The 25,850-nt window shown below is 37.2% G+C and overlaps 1 protein-coding gene across 1 annotated transcript in view; it reads right to left on the bottom strand.

Moving 5' to 3' along the window:
* The window catches only part of LOC149248084 (uncharacterized), a 133,538-nt gene extending 108,065 nt beyond the window's left edge, over nucleotides 1-25,473 (bottom strand). Inside the window, 7 exon segments of the mRNA XM_089455999.1 lie at nucleotides 22,551-22,692; nucleotides 23,086-23,205; nucleotides 23,291-23,320; nucleotides 23,322-23,393; nucleotides 23,488-23,538; nucleotides 25,037-25,158; nucleotides 25,438-25,473. Of these exon segments, the coding sequence (XP_089312125.1) occupies nucleotides 22,551-22,692; nucleotides 23,086-23,205; nucleotides 23,291-23,320; nucleotides 23,322-23,393; nucleotides 23,488-23,538; nucleotides 25,037-25,152 (531 nt within the window). The 5' untranslated portion in view covers nucleotides 25,153-25,158; nucleotides 25,438-25,473.
* Between the last annotated feature and the right edge of the window lie 377 nt (nucleotides 25,474-25,850).

The raw sequence follows: 25,850 nt of genomic DNA, 5'->3' as shown, positions 1-25,850 counted from the left end.
TTTCAGATCTTAAGGCTATTTCAAGAGTGTGAATATGAAATAGATCTTATTTAAGGCTATTTTCCACTTAAAAGTTGTACATACTTTATATTTGTAAATATACTATTGTAGATCTGGCTCCTAAAAATATATACACTAGAGATAATCTAGATCCTAAACCACCAAAAAATGTAGATAATCCTGAAAAAATTCTCAGAAAGAAGAGCTTAACTGAGAGCCAAGAAAGTAATAATCCACTGCCCAGACGTAATTCTCTCCCTGAAAGTTTTTTAACTGTAAAGGATCTTGAGTTTGATTTAGCTTTTGAACATAGCCTCTTTCGTACTAATTCTAACAACTTTGCACCTGAAACTTTTTTTTGATGAAAGCATTTTAAAACCTTATATTTCAAAGCATCAACTTGTTAGTCTAGACTTTGATGATGATGCCATCAAACAATTCAATAAGCTTGGAGTGTTAGTAACTGAATTAGATTAGGCTATGCAAGAATCTATTGAATCATCTAGATCTTCACCTTCTTCTTCTACTGTGTCATCACCAACCCCACTAGTAATTCCATCTAATACTACTACCCCACGAGTAATTCCATCTAGTACTACTATCCCACTAGAGATTCCCCCTATTTCTACTACACCTACAGTAATCCCCCCTATGACCAGTGTACCCATTTCATCTATTATCCCTACCACCATTACACCAACACAAAAAAAGTACCATACCACCCCCTTTAATACCTTCCACATACACATCTATTGTAGTTACATCTTCCTCTCATTTACCTATCATGGCAGGTCGTTATTCCCCCCTAGTTTTACTTGGACAACACAATGCCATGCCACAAGATTACCATAGTAGAATACCTCAATTTGATAGCACATGGCCAATCACTGCTCAACAACATATAGACAAAATGAATGATTATTTAGATTTGCAAGAAATTGATGATGATGATGTGAAGTTGAGACTATTTGCCCAAAGTCTCATAGGAGAAGTTAAGAAATGGTTTAAAGCATTGCAAATTGCCTCTATCCCAGATCTTGCACAATTTCACCAAACTTTCCTCAGAAGATGGGAAGTAAATAAGAATCCTTTCCAAATCTTAGCTGAATATGAAAGTATAAAGAGAGCCCCCGGTGAAACTATCCAAGACTATTACACTAGGTTCAATAATATTTACAATTCTATCCCAACTGCTATATAACCCCCACCAGGACTAGCTTTGATCAAATTTCTAGATGGTTTTGATCCAAACATGTCTTACAGATTGAGAGAAATAAATCCTGCTACCCTTGAGGAAATGCAGAGGAATGGAGTCAGTGTTGAAGCCAATTTTTTGGCAAAGAGAGCTAGATTAAAAGCTGAGAGGAGAGTTACTATGAAGGAATAATCTTCTTCTTCCTCATCAGATGCTAAGTTGAATACATTAGCTAAAATAATGGAGAAAATGATGGAAATGATATGTTTAACCGATAGGGATCCTCCAAGATAAAATCAAGATGGTCCTCCAATTAGAAATCCTGGTTTTAGGAGAAACCCACCTCAAATCAAGTAGAGAGAATAGAGAGGCCAAACTAATCAACAACAAATTAGACCTCCTTTCCAAGAGAATTATGCAGATGAAGAATATGAGATACTAGAGGATCATAAAGAAAATCAAATAAACTTATTTTAGGAAAGTAAAATTGACCACATTTTCTTAACCAAAGAGGAGTAAGATCTGTTATTGCTATCACAACCAAAAGTCCTCCCTTTAGAGTCAAATGATTATAAATAAGGATACCAAGATTCTATCATGGAGGTGCAAAAACAATACAATTTGAGAAGTAAAAAGGCTACTGAAAATCCTCCCAAGAAAGTTCAGAATGACATCCTTTCTACTAGTCAGTCAAAAGATGATTCTGAAAAGGATACTTCTAAAAAACAAGATCTAAATATAAAAGAAATACATAAACCTCATACATCTTTTAGTATTGAAAATGAATTAGCCAAGGTGAACATTTCTATTCCTCTCACTAAATTAATTAACAAGAATGTATATAGATCTCAAGTCATGAATGCTCTAAAGATAGTGGAAGGGACAAACATAGTCAACTTAACTAATGACCAACCTGAGTTGTTGTTTGGACTTGAAGTTGAAGGGAAGTCTCAGGATGGTAGCGTACCACCTTTTTATATCAGTTTAAACATTCATGAAAAAATTCTTCACAATGCAATGCTTAATTTTGGTGCTTCTCACAATATGATGCCCAGAGCTATCGTGGAAAAACTGGGTTTAGACATCACAAGACCTTACAAATATTTGTACTCCTTCGATTCCAGCAAAGTAAGATGCCTAGGTCTCATCAAAGACTTATTATCACTCTGACCCAAATACCAACAAAGAGTCTAGTCATGGACATTGTAGTAGCAGACATATCTCCAAAGTATGGAATGTTACTATCAAGATCATGGGGAGAAAAGTTACAAGGCACTTTGCAGATCGACATGACCTATGCTACCATTCCCATTTTTGGTCAGCAAAGAAGGTTATATAGGGAAACATTAATGAAATATATGGTTACTAGTCAAGACAAACCAAATAATTACCCTCTGTACTCTGTGCATTCAAATATGGACTCCTTTATTTTGTATAATGATGAATGTGTAGAGGAGGAAGTGTCACACTTGGAAGCTGAATTGAGTAAGACAGAGGACATAAAATTAGATACTGAGAAACAATATGAAGAGGGAAAATCCCTTTGGAATATAGATTTTTATGGGCTGTGAGCAAGGAAGGAGCAGGTGTAGGTGTTTTCATCTCAAACACACAAACAAATATAGCAAAGGGACATGCTTACAAGCTTAATTTCCAATGTACAAATAATATAGCTGAATATGAAGCACTGATTTTGGGATTGAAAATTTTGAAGAGGCTGGGAGTTAAAAGAATTTCTATACATGGGGATTTTGAAGTCATCATTAACCAAATTAAAGGTGAGTACTCGGCTAAACACCCTATACTAAGAGCTTACAGAAATGTAGTCCTAGATTTTCTGCAATGTTTTCCTGAATATCAATTGTCTGTTATCCCTAGAGGGGAAAATATCTTAGCTGATGCTTTGGCTACTTCAGCCAGTACTTGAAAAATTCCATTCCATCCCAATAGAAAATATGAAGTGGAAGTGAAACAAAAGCCAGTTGTTCCAGATAATGTGAGATATTGGCAGGTTTTTGGTAGTGATAAACAGGTAGAAATTTTTTTACAGTTGAAAGATGAATTTGAGTATGTACATATTGATACAGATAATGATGTAGATGAAAATAAAAAGGAAATAATGTTAAATGAAATCGATGACAATCTAGAAGAACTTGAGGTTCTATAATTAAAAGACAATGTGCTGCCAAGAGGATTGGTGCCATTGGAAGAGCTTTTTTATTTTAACGATGTAGCCAAAAAGCCAAAAATAGAACCTGTAGGAGCTGAGGTAGAGGACTGTAATATAGGTACTGAAGAAAGTCCTAAAATTATAAAGTTGTCCAAGTCCTTGCCTCCTAAAGAAAAGCATAAATACATTGAGCTATTAAAAGAATTTTCTGATGTGTTTTCTTGGAGCTATGAAGATCTGAAATCATATGATACCAATATCATACAACATACCATTTCCATTTGAGAAGACCAAAAACCCTTCAAGCAGAAATTAAGGAGGGTAAATCCAGTTCTGTTACCTTTGACAGAAAAAGAAGTTAATAAATTTTTTGATGAAAAATCATTGTGCCCCTAAGATTTTCAAAATGGGTCTCTAATATAGTACCAACAAGAAAATAGGAGAAATAAGGCTATGTGTAGATTTTAAGAATTGAAACAAAGTTTCTCTCAAGGACAACTACCCTCTGCCTAAAATGGATCATATCTTATAGAAAGTAGTTGGTTCCAACAAAATTTATTTGCTGGATGGTTTCTCAAGATACAACCAAATTCTGGTTCATCTTGATGATCAACATAAAACAACTTTTACTACACCTTGGGGAACCTTTATGTACGTAAAAATTCCCTTTGGCCTTATGAATGCAGGAGCTACTTTTCAGAGAGAAATGGATATTGCATTTGCTGATGAGAAAGATAGGTTCATTGTAATTTACCTAGATGACATTACTGTCTTTTCAAAAACAGATGAAGAACACCTATTACACTTGAGAAAGGTTTTATAAAATGCAGAAAATATGGTATCTCCTTGAACCCCAAGAAAACTCTTTTTGGTTTAGAGGAAGGAAAACTATTGGGTCACATTATTTCGAAAGAAGGCATCAGAATAGACCCCAAAAAGTTGAAGGCATAATGAAAATTGACCCTCCCAGGAACAAGAAAGAAATTCAGTCTTTCATTGGTAGGATAAATTTCCTCAGAAGATTTATTCCAAACCTAGCCGAGATCTTGAGAGCCATTACAAACATGCTAAAGAAAGATATTGAAATAAAATGGAATAGTATAGCCAAAAAATATTTTAGTCAAGTAAAGTTAGCTTTGACAACTGTTCCTGTGTTAATTATCCTTGAATTTACAAAGGATTTCATGATTTTTTCTTTTGCATCTGAACATACTATTGCAATAGTTTTTTTGCAGAAAAATAGTGAAGGAAATGAACAAGCTATAACTTTCTTCAATAGAGATTTAAGGGATGCCTCATTAAAGTATAATATCATGGAGAAATAGGCCTTTTCTTTAGTGAAGGCATTGAAAGATTTTAGAGTTTACATTCAACATTCCCACATTATTTCATTTGTCCCAAGTGTTGTAGTAAAAGATATCTTTACACAAACTGATCCAAATGGGAAAAGATGCAAATGGATTGCAATTATTCTAGAATATGACATTGAGATAAGACCTACTAAGCTCATCAAAGGTCATGGATTGGCTAAGCTAATGGCTGAATCCAATTTCCATGCACTAGATATAAATTTTATAGTTGCACTTGATGAACATGAAGAGATGGCAACTCCACAAGTATCAGAAGCCTTTGCTACTTCTCCTTGGTATGTAGATATTATCTTTGTGTTACAAAATTTAAAATCTCCTCCTAGTTTAACAAAAACAAAATCTAGATTTCTCAAGTTAAAATCTATGAAATTCTGCATTTCAGATCAAAATGTGTATTGGAAAGATGCTGGGGTATTTTCCTAAATTGTTTATTGAAGGATGAACCAGACGAGGCTATGGAAGAATTTCATCAAGGAGATTGTGGAAGACATTTGTACTAGAAAACAATAGCTAACAAAATCCTGAGAGTTGGTTTTTACTGGCCTACCTTGTTTGCAGATGTTCATAAGAAAGTTACAACATTCCACCAGTGCCCAAATTTTTGAAGGCAAGAGAAAATTGTTGCCTCTACCTTTGAAGGTCATTTTAGTTGAGGTCCCTTTTCAACAATGGGGTCTATATTTTATTGGGGAGATCCATCCAAGCTCTTCAACTCAACATAGATGGATTTTGATAGCCACTAACTACTTCACCAAGTGGATTGATAGAAACTGTAATTGTTTAGTTTTTAGAAGGTAATATTCTTTCTAGATTTGGATGTCCACATAAGATAATCAATGACAATGCTGTTGCTTTCAAATAAAAGAGAAAGATTGATTTTTTCCATAAGTATAACATAAAGTTAGGACACTCTACTGCTTATTATCCACAAGGGAATGAGTTAGCTGAGTCTTCTAATAAGAGTTTAGTCAACATTATTAAGAAACTATTGCAGGAAAATAAAAAATCATGGCACAAGAAGTTGGTTAATGCTCTGTGGGCTAACATAATTAGCACAAAGAAGTCTATTGGAATGTCTCCTTTCCAATTAGTATATGGAGTGGATGCAATTTTTCCTACTTCCTTGGGAATCACTGTGCTAAAATTATTGCAGAAATCACAAGTCGAGCCAAATGATGTACAGAGAAGGATAAATCAAACAATACAGTTGCAACAAACTAGGGAGGAAGTCTACAACAAAACTCAGATAATTCAAGAAAAAATAAAAAATATCCATGATAGAAGAACCAAAGCAGATGACTTCCAACTAGATGACCGTGTGTTGAGATGGGACTCAAGAAATGAATTAAAAGGTAAGAATGGGACATTTGATAGTTTGTGGAGAGGACCCTATAAAATTGAAGCTTTTCGAGGCAACAATTCATTCTTTCTGAAAGACTTGATTGGAGAAAGACTTCTAGGAGGACTTGTCAATGACAGACTACTCAAGCACTATTTTTTTCCAAAATGTATAAGTTTCTCATTCAAGTCATTGTAAATATCATTTTACTATTTTAATGCAAGAGTGGGTGGCTAACATCAGGAATTGAAGCCTGAAGAGAAGGCCCTAAGCTTCTGGTGAGTTGTTGCCAGTATTTATAATAACAATAGGTAATCAATTCAGTTGCAGGATAAAGACAAGATACCCAGTGGATAAAGGCTACTGATCTATAACGTTCTTGACACATCACAAGGAGGATTCCATCCCCATTGGAGCCAATGTTAGGGTCCTATATTTTATAGGATAAATTGATGATTATTTGTTGATTTTTATATTAGATATTATAAATAATGTTTCATCCTACAAATTATTTCCAAGAAAAAGAAAAAATAGAAAATAGAAAAAAGAAAAAGAAAAGAAAAGCATAATGAAAGGGGATACAAAAGAAAGGGTATATATATATATATGTGAAAAAAGAAGCTTACGCTTGATGCTGGATACTTGCCGATGACACCAGATTGCACTAAACCTTAAGAAGTGCACATTCCTCATTCCCTTTGGGAACCTGTTGGGACATGTGGTCTACAAACAGGGGCTGATGGTGGACCCCACGAAGATTTCCGTGATTCTAAATTTGGAAGCACTGCGAAGTGTTAAATAGCTTCGCGCTACCTTGGGACACACGGGGTACTACAGGAAGTTCATCAAAAGCTATGCCCAAATCACCGCGCCGATGGAGAAACTATTGAAAAAGGATGTCACATTTTGCTGGAATGATGATTGCATGAAGAGCATGGATGTCATAAAGGGGAAATTGGCCTCCGCTCCAATCCTGATCTTCCCAAAATGGGATGTGGAGTTTCATGTCCATGTTGATGTGTCATGTATCGCACTGGGAGCAATGCTCACACAAGAGGGTGGAGAGGGCTTGGATCATCCTATCGTGTTTTCCAGCTGTAGACTATCCAAAGCCGAGAAGAACTATTCCACAACCGAGCATGAGGGGTTGGCGATGGTGTACACGCTCCAAAAATACCAACAATATTTGCTAGGAGGACATTTCAAGATGTATACTGACCATTCCATGCTAAAGTACTTAGTCAATAAGCTTGTGTTGGGGGGGCGCATATGTAGCTGGCTCTTATTGTTCCAAGAATATGACTTTGAGGTCATGGTCAAACCTAGACGCTTGAATGCAGGACTGGATCACTTGTCACGTATTGAGACAGGTGAGGAACCTACTAGTTTGGAGGAAGGATTACCTGATGCACAGCTCTTTACAGTGCGCGTTGCGGATGGGCACTTCAAAGATATAATCCACTTTTTGACAACAGGGACTGTGCCGAAGGAATACTCTGTCCAATGAAAGAAGGGATTGGTGGTGCGCGCAGCGGATTTTTCTGTCATTGCAGGGCACCTATACAAAATGGGAAATGATGAGATATTGTGAAGATATGTACTTGAATTTGAACGAAGTCAGATCCTCGTGGAAGCACATGGGGGCGCTGTAGGAGGACACTATGCAGGACGCGCGACTGCACAAAAGATTCTTCGTGCAGGGTTGTGGTGGCCAACCCTTCACTAGGATTCAAAAGCATACTGTAAGGCCTATGATATATGTCAAAGGATCGAAAAACCATCGCGGAGGGACGAGATGCCGTTGAATCCACAAATGACATTGCAGTCGTTCGAGAAATGGTCAATTGACTTTGTGGGACCTATCAAACCTTAGGGAAAGACGGGCGCGCACTACATCATCACTGCGACGGAGTACCTGACACGATGGGCGGAAGCGCAATTGGTCAAAGACTGCACGGCCACTACGGCTTCAAATTTCTTGTTTGAAAATGTGTTGACCCGATTTGGCTGTCCGAAAATCTTAATGAGTGATCGCAAAACACATTTCATGAACGAAACCATCAACGTGCTCACAGAAGAATTCCAGGTGTATCATCAGAAAATTACACCGTATCACCCACAAACCAATGGGACTGTAGAAGCATTCAATAAAATACTGGAGATTGCGCTGACCAAAGTGTGCAACACGAAGTGAAGCAATTGGGAGTTACGCGTACCTACAGTGCTATGGGCTTACAGGACAACGTGCAAGAAATTGATGGGCCAAACACCTTTCTGGTTAGTTTATGGCATGGAAGCTATCATGCCGATGGAATATATCATACCTAGTCTGTGCATAGCAGCGTTCACAGGGATGACGGACTGCGAAGCTCTGGAGGACAGGTTCACGCAATTAGAAGAACTTGAAGAGGAATGGTTCTTAGCTAGATTTCATCAATAGGTACAAAAGCAGCATGAAAAGGCCTGGCATGACCACCATATCAAGTTGCACACCTTCAAGATAAATGACTTAGTGTTGTTGTATGACAGTAAGTTTTAAAAATTTCTGGGAAAATTCAGAATGCATTCGCTGGGACCATACATGGTTAAGGAGGTCACAGACGGAGGCGTGGTCCAGCTAGTCAAACTAAATGGAGAACCCTTCCCAGGCAAAGTGAATGACAGCTGCTTGAAGCCCTACACAGGTGGGCAGGCTATCTGACTAGCTGGCATAGGCACAGTCTTCGCGCTCCGAGGAGCCAGACCAAGGCGCGGGACTATAAACATATGCGGAAGATACTAGTACACAGGTATGGAAACAATTCAGACACGACGGTCTCAGAATAGAGGATGCAACAAATTCAACAAGCAGTGGTGCAGTGCGTTGCCGACATCAGCACAGTTCGAGGATAGTTGAAGGAACTCCATGCCAAGATCGCTGCGTCGATAGAGTGACTCGAGGGCGAGTCACGATGTTTGTGTTGGGGGCCTGTTGGGCATGGAATCCCCCCCGAGGCATGTTTTGGGGCTCAAAGCCCATGTTTTGACCGAATGATGTTGTAAAGCCCCGCGAATTGCAGGTGCAGAAGTATGTTAGAGTCACAGGGTTGTCCGCCCTAGTCTTGTAAAGGTAATGTCGGCCTACCCATGGTCCGCGGACCATGGGATTGTATAAATAGAGCGAGGCTCTAAGTGTAAAAGTAGCGAAGTAATAGATGGAAAAGTAGAGGCGAAGAGCAAGAGTCTAAGTGTCTAAGTGTGTCTTGGGTTGTAGGGTAGGAGAAGGCTCTGCAATTGAGTGCGCAGAGGCCTAGTAGTCCGCAGCTGTGTGCACGGACCCCTGCAGCTGAGTGTGCAAGGTGGAGTCGAGTCTGTAACCGAAGGAAGATAATAATAAAGAGAAGTTTTATCTTAATTCCATATACCTATTCTTGGGTTATTACCTATTTGATATGAATTGCAATTATACTGTTTATTTACTGCGCACACTTGTATGAATGATTTATATTGCTAAGTATACTTTACGCATGAAAATAAGCTAAGTTAATCAACTAACAGTGGAATACTAGTAAGGACTTGGGTAATAATAGTGTTCGACCCCCAAGTAGGGTTGCGTGAAGGCAGCATCTCAGGCTGCGAGGTACGAGTAAGTGCGCATAGCGACGTGTGCGTAGGGTTGAACCGCGGACCACATGAACTCATTAGACATCTCTAGGGTGCAGAAACCTAGTTCTAGCACCCTCCCATATTACTTTGGGTGAGACCTCAGTCTGCGCTCCGTGGACTGTTGCCGAAAGGGCCAGTAGTACTGGGATTTTTTTGGCTAAATCACCTCTGAACTTGGGTCAGGCCCCAACAAGCCAACAAAAAGAGTTAGAGAAGACACCATACGTGAAGTACTGAAGGATAAAATATTCATGGATAATATTATGTAGATCCGTTTGCAAGTACATGAGACATTGAGGAAGTCATAGGAAAATTACAAGTCTTGGCACGAATAAGATAGAAATGTGAAGATATACAATGTAAGAGATTGAGTAGAGATGCATCTAAACAAAGAAAAACTATAAGCTCTTCATAAGAAGATTAATGCTATACTGTGTCATCCTTCTAACATTTTGGAGCAACTTGGTGAAAAGGCCTATAGACTTAGTCTACCTCCATATATGTACATTTACTCAATAGTGAATGTGGAAAATATGAAACTATATGAGCCTTTAATGTTGGACTAGTAAACTAACATTAAGTGTTAATCACCATAGAGGACTTAGCTCTATGATATTACATAGAGTTAGCAAAGGACTCAATTTTGTAGAATAAATATAGAACAACTTCATAGGGGTACCATGAACTCAGATAGGTTGGTTTGAAAGGAAAACTTTCACTCAAGGCTAAATGATACTCTAAGGAGAAGGCAAAGGAAAAATTTCCTCATGTCTTCCAATGAAAGCTTCATTAGGGGAATTTTGAGGTCTAAAATGGGCCTCCTAAGAAAAATGTACAACCAAAATAAACTTGATAAGAACCAATAGGATTGAAGATGATGATGTCAACCATGGGGGATGATTCACCATTTTTTGAGTAAAAAAGTAAAAAGATAAAAAAATAAAAAAATAATAAAACTACATTTCAACTCGTATTTTCAACTTATATCCCTAAGGTTTTACTAAAATTTCAAGTGGGGGTACTCATTGGATGAAAAATTTAATTTCTCATCCAAGGAGTACCCATGTTGCATACTTTTGATGGACCCTGCTACACGAAAAATGAGAAATACATAAAAAACGTGATTGCAATTGTGTTTTTTCATGTATTTCTCATTTTTCATGTAATAGGGTCCATTGAAAGTATGAAACATGGTTAATCCTTGTATGAGGAATAAAATTATGCATCCAATGAGTGTTGTCACTCGAAATTTGAGTAAACCCATAGGGAGATAAGTTGAAAATACGAGTTGAAAAAATAGTTTTTTCTTTTTTCCCTCTAAAATTTGATGATGTAATCTAATATTATTTTATTATTTCCACTATTATTATATAATTTCCTTAGGAGACCCATTTTATACCTCAAAATTCCCCTAATGTTGGGGACCAAATGTCCCCTAAAATGGGAGGATATTATTCAAAATGGATCACTACATAATTTTTCATCTATTTTGGTACTTTTTTGGTTAGAAAGAGTGAAACTATTAGCTTGTGGGTACCGTTTCAAGGTAAGGTTAGGGGTACCAAAACTTCTAAAGCCCATTTGGGGCATTAAATGACCTTTTTGAGCTTAAAATTTTGATTACATATTCCTAATCCCCTTGACATTATTCTACAAATTGAGATTATCCAATTGCATGAACATCAACTTAGTGGGAGTTCATATGAGGAAGTCACACCTCTCATAATTCAACCTATATTTTTTACCACCATGGTACCAATAAAATGCCATAACATTTCCAATTTGACCTATATTCTTGACCACCATGGTACCAAGTAGATGCTACATCATTGCCAATTACTCACACATCTGGAGCTAGTCATACATGAAATTTTAAGAAGAATTTAGGAAGTTCAAAACACTAACCCTAATAAGGTGTTGATGTATGCAAACACCCTATTCCTCACCCTAGAATACTATTAGGACATATTAAATACCAATCCACTATGAAAGGAAGAGGTTCCATTCTTGTTGTATAGATTTACTATTATATAGCTAACTAGAGTAAGGGAGTGGGATGTTAAGTTCATAATTGAGGAAACAAAAGACCCTATAGTAGCCACATAGACAACAATTTCAATGGAAACTCAATACTTGATTTTTCTTTTTATTTTCATTTCATATCCAAAAGAAAAAAGAAAAGCATAATCCTCACCTTCTAGTTGGTTTTCATTTTTTTTTTTTTTTTATAGATTTCCAAGAGTATATCTTGTGTTCATGTAAAAGAATCTTGTATTTTTTGTTTGTTTAAATCTTATGGTATTTGTTTTAACTTATTTTATTTCATTCCCAACTTATTTCAATATTCTAAATAATAAGTTAACAATATTAAATTCTAACCTTAAATAAACACTTCATAACAAAATTTATGATGTAACATTAAAATATTCATAATAATTTATAAGTCAACTGTCCTCACTTATCATATTTCCATTATAAATTATTTGTATTATTTTAGGGTAACTTAGGTATACTAATATGATTCCACAAGTTCTTTTTTCTTTCTAGGTTGTTAAAGTTGAAAAAGAAATAGTTTCACGTTTTATTTGATACTTGCAGTGAAGGCATAATCAGTGGGCATGGACACATGAGTTAATATTGGAGTGAATGTAATGGTCGACATGCGTTAATGGCATGGAAAGAGTAAAACACTTTGGAAATATTATCATGTCTAAGAAATTGGAACATTTAACGAACCAATGTAGAACTAATAACTATAATATCTATTTAAAAAATAATGTGCAACCCATTTCACAAGGTCAAAGGACTTGGAATACAATATTTGTATTTTCATTCCAAAATAGTTGCTATATGATATTTTAGGAAACTAAATATAGCTCTAGATACAATAATGTTTAACCCATTTCACAAAATCAAAGGACTTGGAATACAATATTTGTATTTTCATTCCAAAAATGTTGCAATATGATATTTTAGGAAACTAACTAACTATAGATCTAGATACAATTTCGAAGTATTAAAATCCTACTAGCAACATAAAGGTTGCAAATATTGTAAGATTGGACAGGCATGCATTTTATTTTATTTATGGTGTTTAATATAATCAATATGAGTAAAGGAAATGGATATCATTAGGTGTAACATGATATTGAGTTTTCTTTAGAAGTTATATATGTTATCTGATGTAATTGTTGCATTGTATGGGATCGGTAACATTGTTGTACATTCTGTTAGGTGATTTCGACATAAGCATGGAGAAGCAAGTAGGGGGGCGATTGGAGGAAGGGTGGATTTTTCCTGACAATCTATTGGGGAAAATTTATGATAGCCATATCACGAGGTTTCTTGGGCAAGAGAAACATAGAGGGAGGTCTAACACTTGGCATCTGATGGGTATTTGGTTCCGAGTTTTTTCTGACATAGAGAAATGCATGGTTTCCTTAACGACATTATATATAAGCTTGCATGGTGAACAAGGGTGGCATAGAGATGTAATTGTTTTAGGGTGGTGTCTTCCAGCTACTAATCTTGCGTGGTATATTTTGGATCCTGGTTTCATTCAATGTAACTTTGATTTTCTTAAAACCATCAGTTTCTCTACCAGAATAAGTACCCTGGTGTTTTCTGGTCCAAATTTCTGAGGCCATGTTCCTTGTGCGTCATAGTTTGGGTTTTGGTTATGCATTTACCAAGGTCCAACTACTCTTCGATATGTGTCTGTTCATTTTTCTCTGGAGTGTTCAGGCAATCAGTCATGCATGCTTGAAGTTACACTGGGTATCATCGTCCTAAATTCTTGGCGAGCTTGTTTGTCCCAATCCTTGTTTTTGGGTTGTGTCTCAGTAGAGAGTTATATAATTGGATTTTCTATCCCTTATAATTCTCCCACGAAATTTTTTTTGGTAGGGTTATTGGGTCAAGCGAGGGCAACAAATGTTTTTTGTGTGTTTCGTGTACAATTCATCAACATGGTCGTTAATTGAGTTGGTCATGGTACTCACCTCTATTGATTTACAATCTTCAGAACCTTCAGGTATATCGTTTAACTGTCCAGACTTAGTGGCAGGCACATGGTATACCAGTTCATTCTCTATATGGTTTTAGGGAAGTTTTCATATGAAACTTTCAGGGTTTTCATCGGTCATTTCAGGAGGTAAACTTGTCACTCCTTGTGCAACTCAAGTGGCCGTATATTCATTTAGGTTTCAAGGTATACTACCATTGTTTCTTGGATGATGTTAGTCTTGTGTCTATACAACCATCCTCACAAAATTCAGTTGCTTTGTTTGAGAGATTTTAGAAAAACATGGTTTGGTCATCTCCATTTTTCCATCCCAAGGCCTCTAGGGGCCAATCCCAAAGGTCCTTGGTAAAGTTTGTAGTCACATTAGTGTTTTCTATGGCATTGTGGAAACATTTAATTAGTCGCAGGGGAGGCTCATCAAGAGCTTCCTCCTTAAGGAAACACTGTCTTTTTGGTTGTGAGTTAGTGGCTAATTTCTTCGATGTTGTGCCTTTCGAGATTTGAAAGGAGAGCCACACTTTTGAGGCAAGATAATTTGGTGACATAATGTACCATTCTGATTCAGAAGTTTATATTGGCAAAGATCAAATGGGTACGAGACCCAAGCAAATGGAGGAAATAAAGGCTTTAATTTCTGCATTCTATATTTCAACACACACAGATGGATAACCTACTGCACATGGTATTATGAGATAAAAAAATGGATAATTACAAGCTCTTTGTTTGTCAAGAAGAAAATAAAATAATTATGATGGATATTCAGTATGACATGGATGACATTGCAGTGCACCTGAATAAAATAGAGCACTACATAGCTTTAGATTCAGACACTGATTCCATTGCATCTTAGAATGGAGATGATCCAGGTGGATATTGGTGGCCACCCACCTATTACACCTAGACCTCCAGTTGATTTCATCTGTTTCCTTGTTTATTGCAGCATTTACTATTTTTAGCATTTTTTCAGGTCCTGAACTTCCGGAGCAATTTTGACCCCTTAAATGACTTTTTTTTGAGGTACGCAATAGGCCTATAACCATAGGTAGGGGCCTGAAAAAAATCCTATATTACTTGGAGAGATATTTACAACAAGGTATCGTACGCGCCAAACGAAGATAATATGACCAAGTTACGACCCTGGGAAGTTGGCTGCCCAACTAACCCCAACGAGGCCCACAAACTCTTGGTGTTCCATCTCCCGGGGTTAGGGTTTTGGTTGCTTAGGGTTTTCCTTTGTTTTTGAATAATAAATAGGCCCTTGAGTCTCATTGTAACATAGTTCAGAGGCATGTAGCTACCACATCTCTTCTTAGAGATAAGCTACCATCGCCCGAGCTAGTTTATTTCCATTCTTTTTGTAAGCATATTTCAGTATTTGATATTAATGAAATGAAGTGTTATTTCCGTTGCATCTCTGTATTTATTGTTATATGCGAAATTTGTTGCGTTCCTGTTTAAGTTCCGATTAATGGTATCAGAGCAGTTTGTTCTTTCCCTGTTTTCCTTTGCATGTCCCCAATGAGGTCGGGATATAAGGAGTTAGGGCTCAAATTGGTTGAACCTTTGCAAGGCCAACCTCGCAAATCCCAATGGCCTCCCATGGTAGAAGAGAAGAAAGATGAGGGGGCAGGAGATCCTTTCAAAATCTTGCTCGAAGAAGGCCTTGAGCGACAGAGGAACGCGATGATGAACAAATTTTCCTAGATCCTTCAGCGACTAACCAACGAGGTCGGGATATAAGGAGTTAGGGTTGGAATTTGTCGAAACTTTGCAAGACTAGCCTCACAAATATTGATGGCCTCCCATGGAAGAAGAGAAGAAAGATGAGGGGGCAGGAGATCTTTTCAAAATATTGCTCGAAGAAGGCCTCGAGTGACAGAGCAACGCGATGATGGAAAAAATTTCCCAGATCCTTCAGCGACTACTCAAAGGCGACGCATATACTTCCAGCAACAACTTTGGAAGTGCCACACCCTTTAAGGTACAAGTTAACTTTGACATCCCCATATTTGAAGGTCAGATAGATGCATACGTCATAGATAAATGGTTAAATCTGCTAGATGGATATTTTTATGTTCATGATTTTTCCAGCTAGGAAAATATTACTTTTTCACTTCTCAAAGTCGCCCCCCACGTCAAGTACTGGTGGGAAACCTACTGTGAGAAGAAGGACGAAAGTACACCCTAATTGTTTTCAGCTGCACCCACTTGGAATTCATTCCGGGATCCCATCAAGAAGTAGTACCACCCTGTCAGGAGCTATGAAGATAAATACATAAAGTGGAAAATGCTGTGGCAAGGAAGGGACAAAGACGTGTTGGAGTATACTAATGATTTTCATACCCTTTGCACGAAGTTGGGTATCAAGGATTCTAAGTGACATTTGGTACTCAAGTACTGCAACTGCCTACATAGGTACATCCAGGATGAGATGGAGTTCTTGGACATCACCTCACTCGGTATGACGTATCAATACGCTGTCAAGATTGAGCAGAAGTTTAAACAGAAGGAGTGATACTTTAGATTTGTGAATCTAAAACAAGGGAAAGGCACCCCCAAACCATAGAGCAAAGGACAAAGCCAAGGCAAGGCGACCCAGGACAACCCGCTGAGGCCGCAAACAAAGAAAAACACCACGAAGAGAAAGAAGGACACGAGAAAATGGTGTGAGTTCCATGAGAGCTCCACTCACAACACAAGTGAGTGTCAGGCCAAGCAGTCATTGGTGGCGAGATGAAGGCTTCCGAATCAGACACATGTTCTAACTCCGAGTCAAAACCCGACAAGGGGAATGACAAAGGGAAGCAGATCATTGACACAGAGCCCAATGCCACTGTGGCCACTACCAAGATCTAAAAAAATGAGCTTAAAGATCCAAAGGAAGGGGAACACCTCTTCCATTCACTGATGTGGGTGAAGGGTTCTCTGCTGCAGTTCATTATTGATAGCAGGAGCTAAAAGAACCTCATTTCAATAGATATTGTGAAGCGGTTGGGACTACCAACTATAGCACATTCGCAGTCGTACACCATTGGGTGGCTTCACCAAGGACAAGATCTCCATGTGAGCCAGCAGTGTCACCTTCCCTAAAATATCAAGCCCTTCACGGATGAGGTACTGTGTGATGTTTCTCCTCTTGAAGTTTGTGATGTATTATTAGGGAAACCATACTTATGGAAGTGACATGCGGTATATGAGTCTAGACCTCACTCTGTGATTATTACTTTGGGAAATAAGTTGTACATGATACCGGAGGTAGCCACGCCTACTGCCATGTCTTTGATCTCTATAAAGAAATGCAGTAAGATCATTTCACAAACCAAGAATTTTTTTCCTTATGCTTTTCCCTCAACGAAAGAAGAATATTGCGGCCATGAATTCCAGACAGGGCTCCTCCGCATAGTAGCAGTAGATGGACAAAGTCGTAGAGGAGTACAAAGACATTTTTGCCTAACCTATGGGGTACCTATGCATTGTTAGGTCAAGCACTCCATCGATCTGACCCCGAGCATGCCGCTACCCAATAGACCGATCTATCAATGCTCTGTTATGGAGAATTATGAGATCAATAGGAAAATCCAGGAGCTGTTGCATAAAGGGCACATTAGGCCCAAATCATAACCTTGTGGGAGCTCGATTGTATTGGTACAAAAGAAGGATGGGACCTGAAGACTCTGTATTGACTATCGGGCATTGAACAAGATCACTATGTAGAATAGGTACCCAATTCCATAGATTGATGACCTTCTAGACCAGCTCAAGGGGGCCAAATATTTAAGCAATATTGACTTGAAGTTTGGTTATCACTAGGTGCCTATCGAACCCTCCGATGTGTGGAAGACTTCCTTCAAATCCAAGGAGGGCATTTTCAAATGGTTGGTCATGCCTTTTGGGTTGACGAATGCCCCCGTAACATTCATGAGATTGATGGACGACATCTTGTGACCCTTCACTAATGCATTCGTGGTGGTGTATTTGGATGACATCTTGATCTTCAGCGAGAGTTGGGAAGAGCACCTCCACCATATTCGACAGGTCCTCCAAACCCTGTGACAACACAAGCTATGTGCCAATTTGGAGAAATGCACTTTTGGCATGACCTAGGTTCAATATCTGGGGTACATCATTGATGAGCAGGGTGTGCATGTGGACCCAACAAAGATACAAGTTATTTGGGATTGGCCAACCCTAACCACTCTAACAGAGCTCCATAGCTTTCTAGGTCTTGCCAATTTATACCGTAGGTTCGTGTTGGGGTTCTCTCATATCACTTGGATTTTAAGTCAAGTCACCAAGGGTGGAGCGAAATAAAATTTCTTTTGGTCTGAAACCCAACATAAGGCGTTTTTTGAGTTTAAGAATCGCCTCTGCTCTACACAAGTTCTCACATTACCAAACCTTTAGCAACCATTTGAGATTGAGACAAATGCCTCCGACTATGTTATTGGTGCATTTCTTACTCAGTAGGGGCATCTAGTGGCTTACAATAGTGAGACACTTTCAGACACAGTCCGAAAGTATCCCACATATGACAAAGAAATGGATTCCACTGTGCAGGTTTGTCGTCAATGGAAGCATTACATTATGGGGAAGGAAATGATCATCCACACAGACCACCAACCCCTGCAGTTCATACAAACATAGGGGAAGTTGCAGAACGATCACCATCAGAAATGGTCCACATACCTGCAACAGTTCCATTTGAACATTAAGTAATAGAAGGGTAACACCAATAATGTTGTAGACTGCCTCACTGACCACCAGTCATGGCACTGATCACTGTGCTCAAATCTTGTGGGTATGAGACCTCGGGGTGGCCGCATATTTACAAGAGCGATCCAGAATTTGGCAAAACATACTAGACACTCCTGGAAGGTAAGAAAGTTCCAAATGTTCACCTCAAGGATGCACTGTTATTCCACCTAGGACACATTTGTCTTCCTTCAAGTGAGCATGCCAAGATGATTTGGGAGGTGCACTACAATCGAGTTGCTAGACATTTCAGAGTAGAGAAAATAGTGGTAGTATTGCAGAAGTATTTTTATTGGCCAAACCTTCGTCAGGATGTTGGGAAGTACATTAGATCGTGCACTGCCTACATCATTGCCAAACCAACCATCAAGAAGCAAGGCCTATATACTTCTCTGCCTACTCCTAGTTGACATTGAGAATCCATTTTCATGGATTACATGTCGGGCCTCCCTTCTACTAGGCACGACACCGACTGCGTTTTCATGGTCGTCGACAGATTCTTTAAGATGGCCATTATGGCATCCTGCAAGAAGAGTATCACAACGGAGGCCACTACTAAGCTCTTGTTTGAGCAAGTGTGGGTACACTTTGGGATCCTACAGTCCATTGTCTCAAATCAGGGTACCTGATTTCTAAGTGCATTTTGGTCAAGTCTCTTGTCGATGTTGAATACCAAACTTACTAAGTCCATGACTTTCCACCCCCAAACTGATGGCCAAATAGAGGTTGTCAACATGATGATCGTACACATTCTGCGCATGTACAACTCGAAGCATCCATGCACATCGAATGAAAGCCTCCCCTATGTCCATCACAACTACAACAAAGCTATCCATAACTCAATGGGCCACAACCACTTTCAAGTAGGGTTGGGATTTCAGCCATTATGTCCCATTAATGTGGTCATACCATTTGCAGTTACTCAGGCATATTTGGCTTATGTCCAGTACCAAGTCGACAGGGATAACAAATTCATTGAGGGAATTTAACACATCTGCCAGCATGTCCATGATATATTGGACAAAGCCAATGCTAAGTACAAGAAGCACCATGATCAACATCAGGTGTTGCACAAGTTCCAGGTGGGTGACAAAGTTTGGCTACATTTGTAGAAGGAGCACCTCGCGGTACCCCACTACAAGATTCACTCACTCCGAAATGGGCCATACATCATCACCAAGGTTGTATAGGACAATGCCTTCGAGCTCACCATTTCACCGTTCCTTGGTCTGCACCCAGTGTTCAATGTAGAGCTCCTTTGGCCATACTTTCCATCATTGTTGGACACATCTGACATTGCAAAACAACTCATACCAACAGAGCTAAGCCCAGACTGCATGGAAAAAAACACAACTGATTAGATCATGGACATAGAGATCAAGAACACTCGCCAGCAAATGATCCAACTATATCAAGTTGTCAAAGTAGGCCAACTCCTTCACTAGGGCAAGTGGTTCGCCAGGGACCAAGTTCAACAAAAAATTCTTCACGTCATGGAGGCTCTGCATGCAATGGGGACCATTGCTTCCTAAGAAGGGAGGATTGATCCAGGTGGATATTAGTGGCCACCTGCCTATTCCACCTATACTTCGAGTCAGTTTCATCTGTTTCTTTATCTGTTGCAACATTTACTATTTTTAGCAAATTTTTGGGTCTTGAACTCCCAGAGCAATTTTGACCCCCTAAATAGAATTTATTTGATGTCCGCAACAGACTCATAGCCTTAGGCAAACCACTGCCACAAATCATGTAGTACTTGGAGATATATTTCCAACAAGGTATCATATGCACCAAACGGAGATAATATGACCAAGTTACAACCCTGGGAAGTTGGCTGCCTAACTAACCCCAACAGGGTCCACAAACTCTTGGCGTTCCATCTCCTAGGGTTAGGGTTTTGGTTGTTTAGGGTTTTCCCTTATTTTTCAATAATAAATAGGCCCTTGAGCCTTATTGTAAAATAGTTCAGAGGAATGTAGCCGCCATATCTCTTCTCAGAGATAAGCTACCATCACCCAAGCTAGTTTATTTCCATTTTGTTTGTAAGCATATTTTAGTATTTGATATTAATGAAATGAAGTGTTATTCCGTTTCCTGTTTAAGTTCGGATTAGGAGAAGGGGTTATCAATGCGACTCCAATAAACATGGTCAGTTCAAATTCCTCTCAGACCAACTAGTGATCATTCTAGATGAATGATTTCTTATCTTCCTTTCTGCTCCCCAAAGTTGACCTTATGTTCTTGGGTTACTTCTGCGTGGGTGTTTTCTATCATCTTATATTTATGTTTTTGTACTCATGGTGTTTCGCTACATAGTGGATATAAATAATTGTCAGTATCTTGGTTTTTGTATGTCTTGTCAATTCTCAATTTTATCAGTGCAATATATTATAGCTTTTTGGAGGAATTGTCAATAACTCTGGGGCTTGTGATGTCAACAATTTTTTGATATGGTTGACAAGCTCACCATAATGCGTTAAAGAATACTAGTTGTAACTTCATCTTATTTGGAATATCAGTAGAAATTTTGGTCGAACTTTACAAAAAAAATAAAAAATGAGGCATTGTATGATTAGGTTATGCATGGAGATGTGGATATTTGTTTTGTGTCTAATGTGGAGTTATTGTGATATAACATATGTAAATATATATAGGAAACTAGTTGTAGTTTTTTATTTCAAAGTATTAAAAAATTCTACTAGTGATATAAAGGTTACAAATTTTATAAGGTTGGAATTTTTCACTGATAAAATTTAATATAATCAATACAGGTAAAGGGAATGAAGAGTATCATTAGGTATAATATAACATTGAGTTTTTCTTGAAAATCTATATAATATATGGTATAGGTGATGCATCATATGACTAAGTTATGTGGATGTTTGTCCAATGTTTTATGTGGAGACATTATGATGTAGAGGATGTAAATATATAATGGAGAATATGTTCAACATAACTCTAAGTTTACATTTAATCATATTTATTCTAATACTAATACTGATAATAATAAGTGTCTAATTTTAAGGTCACAATTAAGCTAGACACCAAATTGGTATATTAGACCCCCTTGTTTGTGGGATAAGGAACTTGCCTCTATATAATAATTTTACTGCTAAAATATATAGAGGTGTACATGCTCTACTTCCCTCTAAATTTGAGTCTATGGCCTCTAATACATAAACATATAGGTACGATACTAAATTAGGTTAGATATGTAAAAATAAGACTTCACAAAAATAAGATTTAGATATTAATTTATCAATAATATGAAAATACGTTCATCACAACTAAAATTTATGTTTATATGTTTATATGAAAGATGAGTTAGAAGAGTTCAATAACGTCATTTAAATAGTTAAAAGTTCATAAAAATGGCGTGCCTTATCCTGTTGCCCTGTTTCATTGATTGAGTACCTTAATTTCCTCTGGCTCCCACTAAAAACTAGTTGTCTTAGTTATCATTAGCTCCACCTAAATTCACTGCCTTAATTATTTTTATTGCCTTCCTCAATCCATTGCCTTAATTGCACCCCGCCCCGCTCCCTTCCACTTAATCACCTACTTGAATTATGCTTGTCCCAAACCACCCTCCATAATCCATACATGCATATAAACATGTGCATATATATGAATCCCTTAATGGAATTTAATGTACATTTAAGTGAATAAAACTTAGTCGTACGTTTATTTGTTGCGACACAATCATAATTGAAACAACTTGTTTGATAATGCAGTTGGTTCAGCGCCATAATTGAAAAGCCATCCATGAGGGCACATAATCATTGCACTGAAAGCCTAGGCGTATCAACGTTCATTTGTTTCAAGTTAATTGGCTGAGATAGTTACTAATTTTCTACGCCTTAGGCACCCCAGTTGAAGATGGAGCATGAATGAAGTGAGACCAAATTGGATTGTGATTTACTCCAACATATCATTTTGATGTGAATGTGCATTACTCATAGTACGGTTTGTTTGATATCATAATCTAATGCTCAGGTGACAATTCCATGAATCCAGTAAAGTACTTGAATATAGGTTCTGGGTGCCTACGTTACCTCGCCTTGGAGATCCTTGTTTACAGGATTAGTGAGGATAACAGCTTCAGGGTATGCTAACTGCTGACTCCTGCTGGGCAAGCGATCATCGGGCAGTGGCATGATCCTCTGTCTATTATCTGAAATGGCCATATAATGGAACCTGCAATGGAAAACACCTGGTGAATTTCAAATACACTCCATAAATCCTATCCTATGCAGGTTCACTTCTTTTTGAACTTATATGGATAGTATATTTATATTGATGGTATATTTCAAGAATATTTTGGAATTTGAAAGTTGAAAGAAGAGAAATAAGCTCTTTGATGATAGATTCTAAATATTACTAAAATTCACTATTTATATAAAAAAAAGCATAAATCTAAAATATCCTAAGTGAATTACAGATTCCCTAAATATTCTGAAATCAGACGAACATGAACGGAATCAATTTTTTGACGGCCCCATTTCCCTAATATTCCGAGAATCTACAATCTACTTAATCTCGGGGCTAAATCTACTATCGAGACTAAGAATGCTCGTTCAAATCCATTACCTGTCCTTGCGCAGTTTGAATGCAATACGAGTTTCGCTGAGATCGAAATCGGGCCATCCTGCAGGGCGCTCGTAAATGGCGTAGGTGTAGAAACCCGAACAACCCCGAAGCAGAATAAACCTGCAATACAGCTCATTCATATTAATATTTCTGCCCTAAAACTAGCAGAGAAAATGGAAGAAACGCCCAGATCAAGCATGAATACCTTTTGTCTATGTTGAGAGGAACCAAGGAGCCATGTCCTAGTGAAGGACAATTCCGCCTGGTTTCCATCGGCTTGTATCACAGTAAACTCGGTACCCTTAATCCTGTAAACAATTATTTTTTTGTATGTTAAAGTTTCAAGTATAGATGGCCTTATGAAAACTTAAGACGGTAAATGATCTCTGTAAGATTTCTCACACGTCAAAGATACCAGGTCCTCCTGGTTGGTTCCAGACAAGATCCCAATACCTGCATTACATCCATCCATCAGTAATAATATTATCATCTCATACTTTCATTCAATGTGTATTTCCATTGCTTTCTTTGTCCCAAGGAGTGAGGTGTTCTTTTTTTTCAACGGAAGAAATTGTGGTTAGAGCCCGCTCTTATGCATACATAGTGAAGTGTTTTACAATTTGGATTTTTACGAATGTAAAGACATATGGTATTATTATTATTTTTTAATTCAAAATATTAAAAATATAATTTTTTTTAATTAAAAATTTAAATAATTTTTATATTTAATATAATTATGATAATGGTTAATTAAATGTTAATTTAATGAATGATAAAAAGTTTAGTATAAATTTATTTAATGAGGTAATTTTATATTATTATATTTTAAATTTAATTATATGGAATGAAAAACATAATTATATATATATTGAAAATTTTGAAGGGTTGAATTTGTAAAGATTTAATGTTTTATATTTTTGAATCATTTATATTTTTAAAAATGAATAATTTTTTTTTATCATTAGCATTACACTATTTTTAATGTCATTAAATTTTATAGATTATTTTAAAGGTTAATTGCATAAAATCATTAAATTATGGTCATATTTATGAGTATTAGTTTTAAGTGATAAAATTTCTCATAATTTCTGCTATTAAATTACATAGTATCAATCATCAACCAAACTTCAGGTGTTATGCAATGAGTGATATGTGGACTATTTGAAATCATGAAAAGTTTGGTAGATTAATACTCATGCATGTAACCATAGTTTAATGACTTATTCTACTTAGTTAATTCTAAAAATAATATCTAATAAGTTGTATCATGAAAACTCCTAAATGAAATGAAAAGGTTGAAGGTAACTCTAACTGAATAGTTCATACGGCATAATAATTGCTAAGGTTTTGCAAATGGGGTAGCAAGCTAAATAGACTTGATTGTGAGGCACTTAAGCATACTTGAACTAAAAAAGTCTTAGAATGATTATACCCCAAGAAGTCCTAATTACTAATATGGTCATAATTTATTGATTTACTCTATGCCATGCTGCTGAACTTATACTATCACAGATTTCAGAAATATCTCTGGATCCAACGAACAACAGCTAGATCAAACAATGGACCTGGCTGCTATATTCTTGAAATCTGCAAATGGCATAAGGATGCTCATGCTTAGATTTTATAAATTTTGATATGATGAAATGAAGAAAGATTGAGGACGATAACCATAGATAAAACCTTCCTCACTGAAAATCCAAGTCTAGGCTAATACAAAATAACAACATCTTCCGATTAAAAAAATTATTCTTCCATTCAACATTAAAACTAACATAATCTTAATAAAAAAATCATACATGTTACAATAAAACTAAAATATAATAAAAAAATCATACATTACCACATGTTACAATAAAACTAAAATATAACAATAAAAACGGAGATGTTACAATAAAACTAAACTATAACAATAAAAACAAGAAATCATAATATTGTTGTATAATTGGCATACCCTCTATTGTCTTCCTGGTTGAGAATTTCTAACATATTATCCAGTCCACCATATTCAATCCCGGTTACAATTCCCTCCGGTTTAGACAAAGTAACCTTCAGAATACCGTTGTCCATTACAACCTGTGCAACATAAATATTTGTTTTATCAGTGAGGGCCACTCCGAAAAGCAAATAACTATCTCGGGAGATGCTACTTCCACAGTCTAACTTTCTGTAAACTTCTGGCCAATATCATAAAAATCGGTTATACATCATTAATATAGAATCATTTTAGTTTGAAACCATAACCAAATGTTCATCTTAGAAGTTCAAAGATCCCTCTTTTCTCACGTAGATATATATACTATAATAAAAAACAGTGCTCCAGAATTTGAACTTTGTGTATGAAGAGAGGCATACATGACGGTCTCCAATTTCCAACTGCACATGGATTCTGTTTGCTGCACCTACGCCACACATAATGAGTCAAGAATACAATCATTATACACTATGTTCTACATTTATATTGAGTGCCCAATACCGTAAATTCAATGAATGCAACTCCTGATCAATCTGTTGAGACTGAAGTACAGAACATATCATGCAATTCTCTAAAAGCAGTATTTCCAGACAAGAAGCATCATCAAACTAAATCCAATAAATAGTTCATATTGTAAAGAGAATACATGGAAGCAATACTGCTAATGTCCAGTAAAGTTCATGAAGATTGAAAAGGATTCAAGTCATACTTGAAAACAACCACCAATGCGTTTACCAATGGCTTCCACATCATCAGATGAGGACTGTGTCCAGAGTTTTATAACAGCAGAAAC

This window comes from Pinus tabuliformis, chromosome 7 (genome assembly GCF_031772625.1).
Source record: "Pinus tabuliformis cultivar Carrire ecotype Pingquan chromosome 7, CPIR1, whole genome shotgun sequence".
NCBI classification, from domain to species: domain Eukaryota; kingdom Viridiplantae; phylum Streptophyta; class Pinopsida; order Pinales; family Pinaceae; genus Pinus; species Pinus tabuliformis.
The sequence above is the reverse complement of the archived record's forward strand: the minus strand, read 5'-3'. Positions and strand labels throughout refer to the sequence as shown.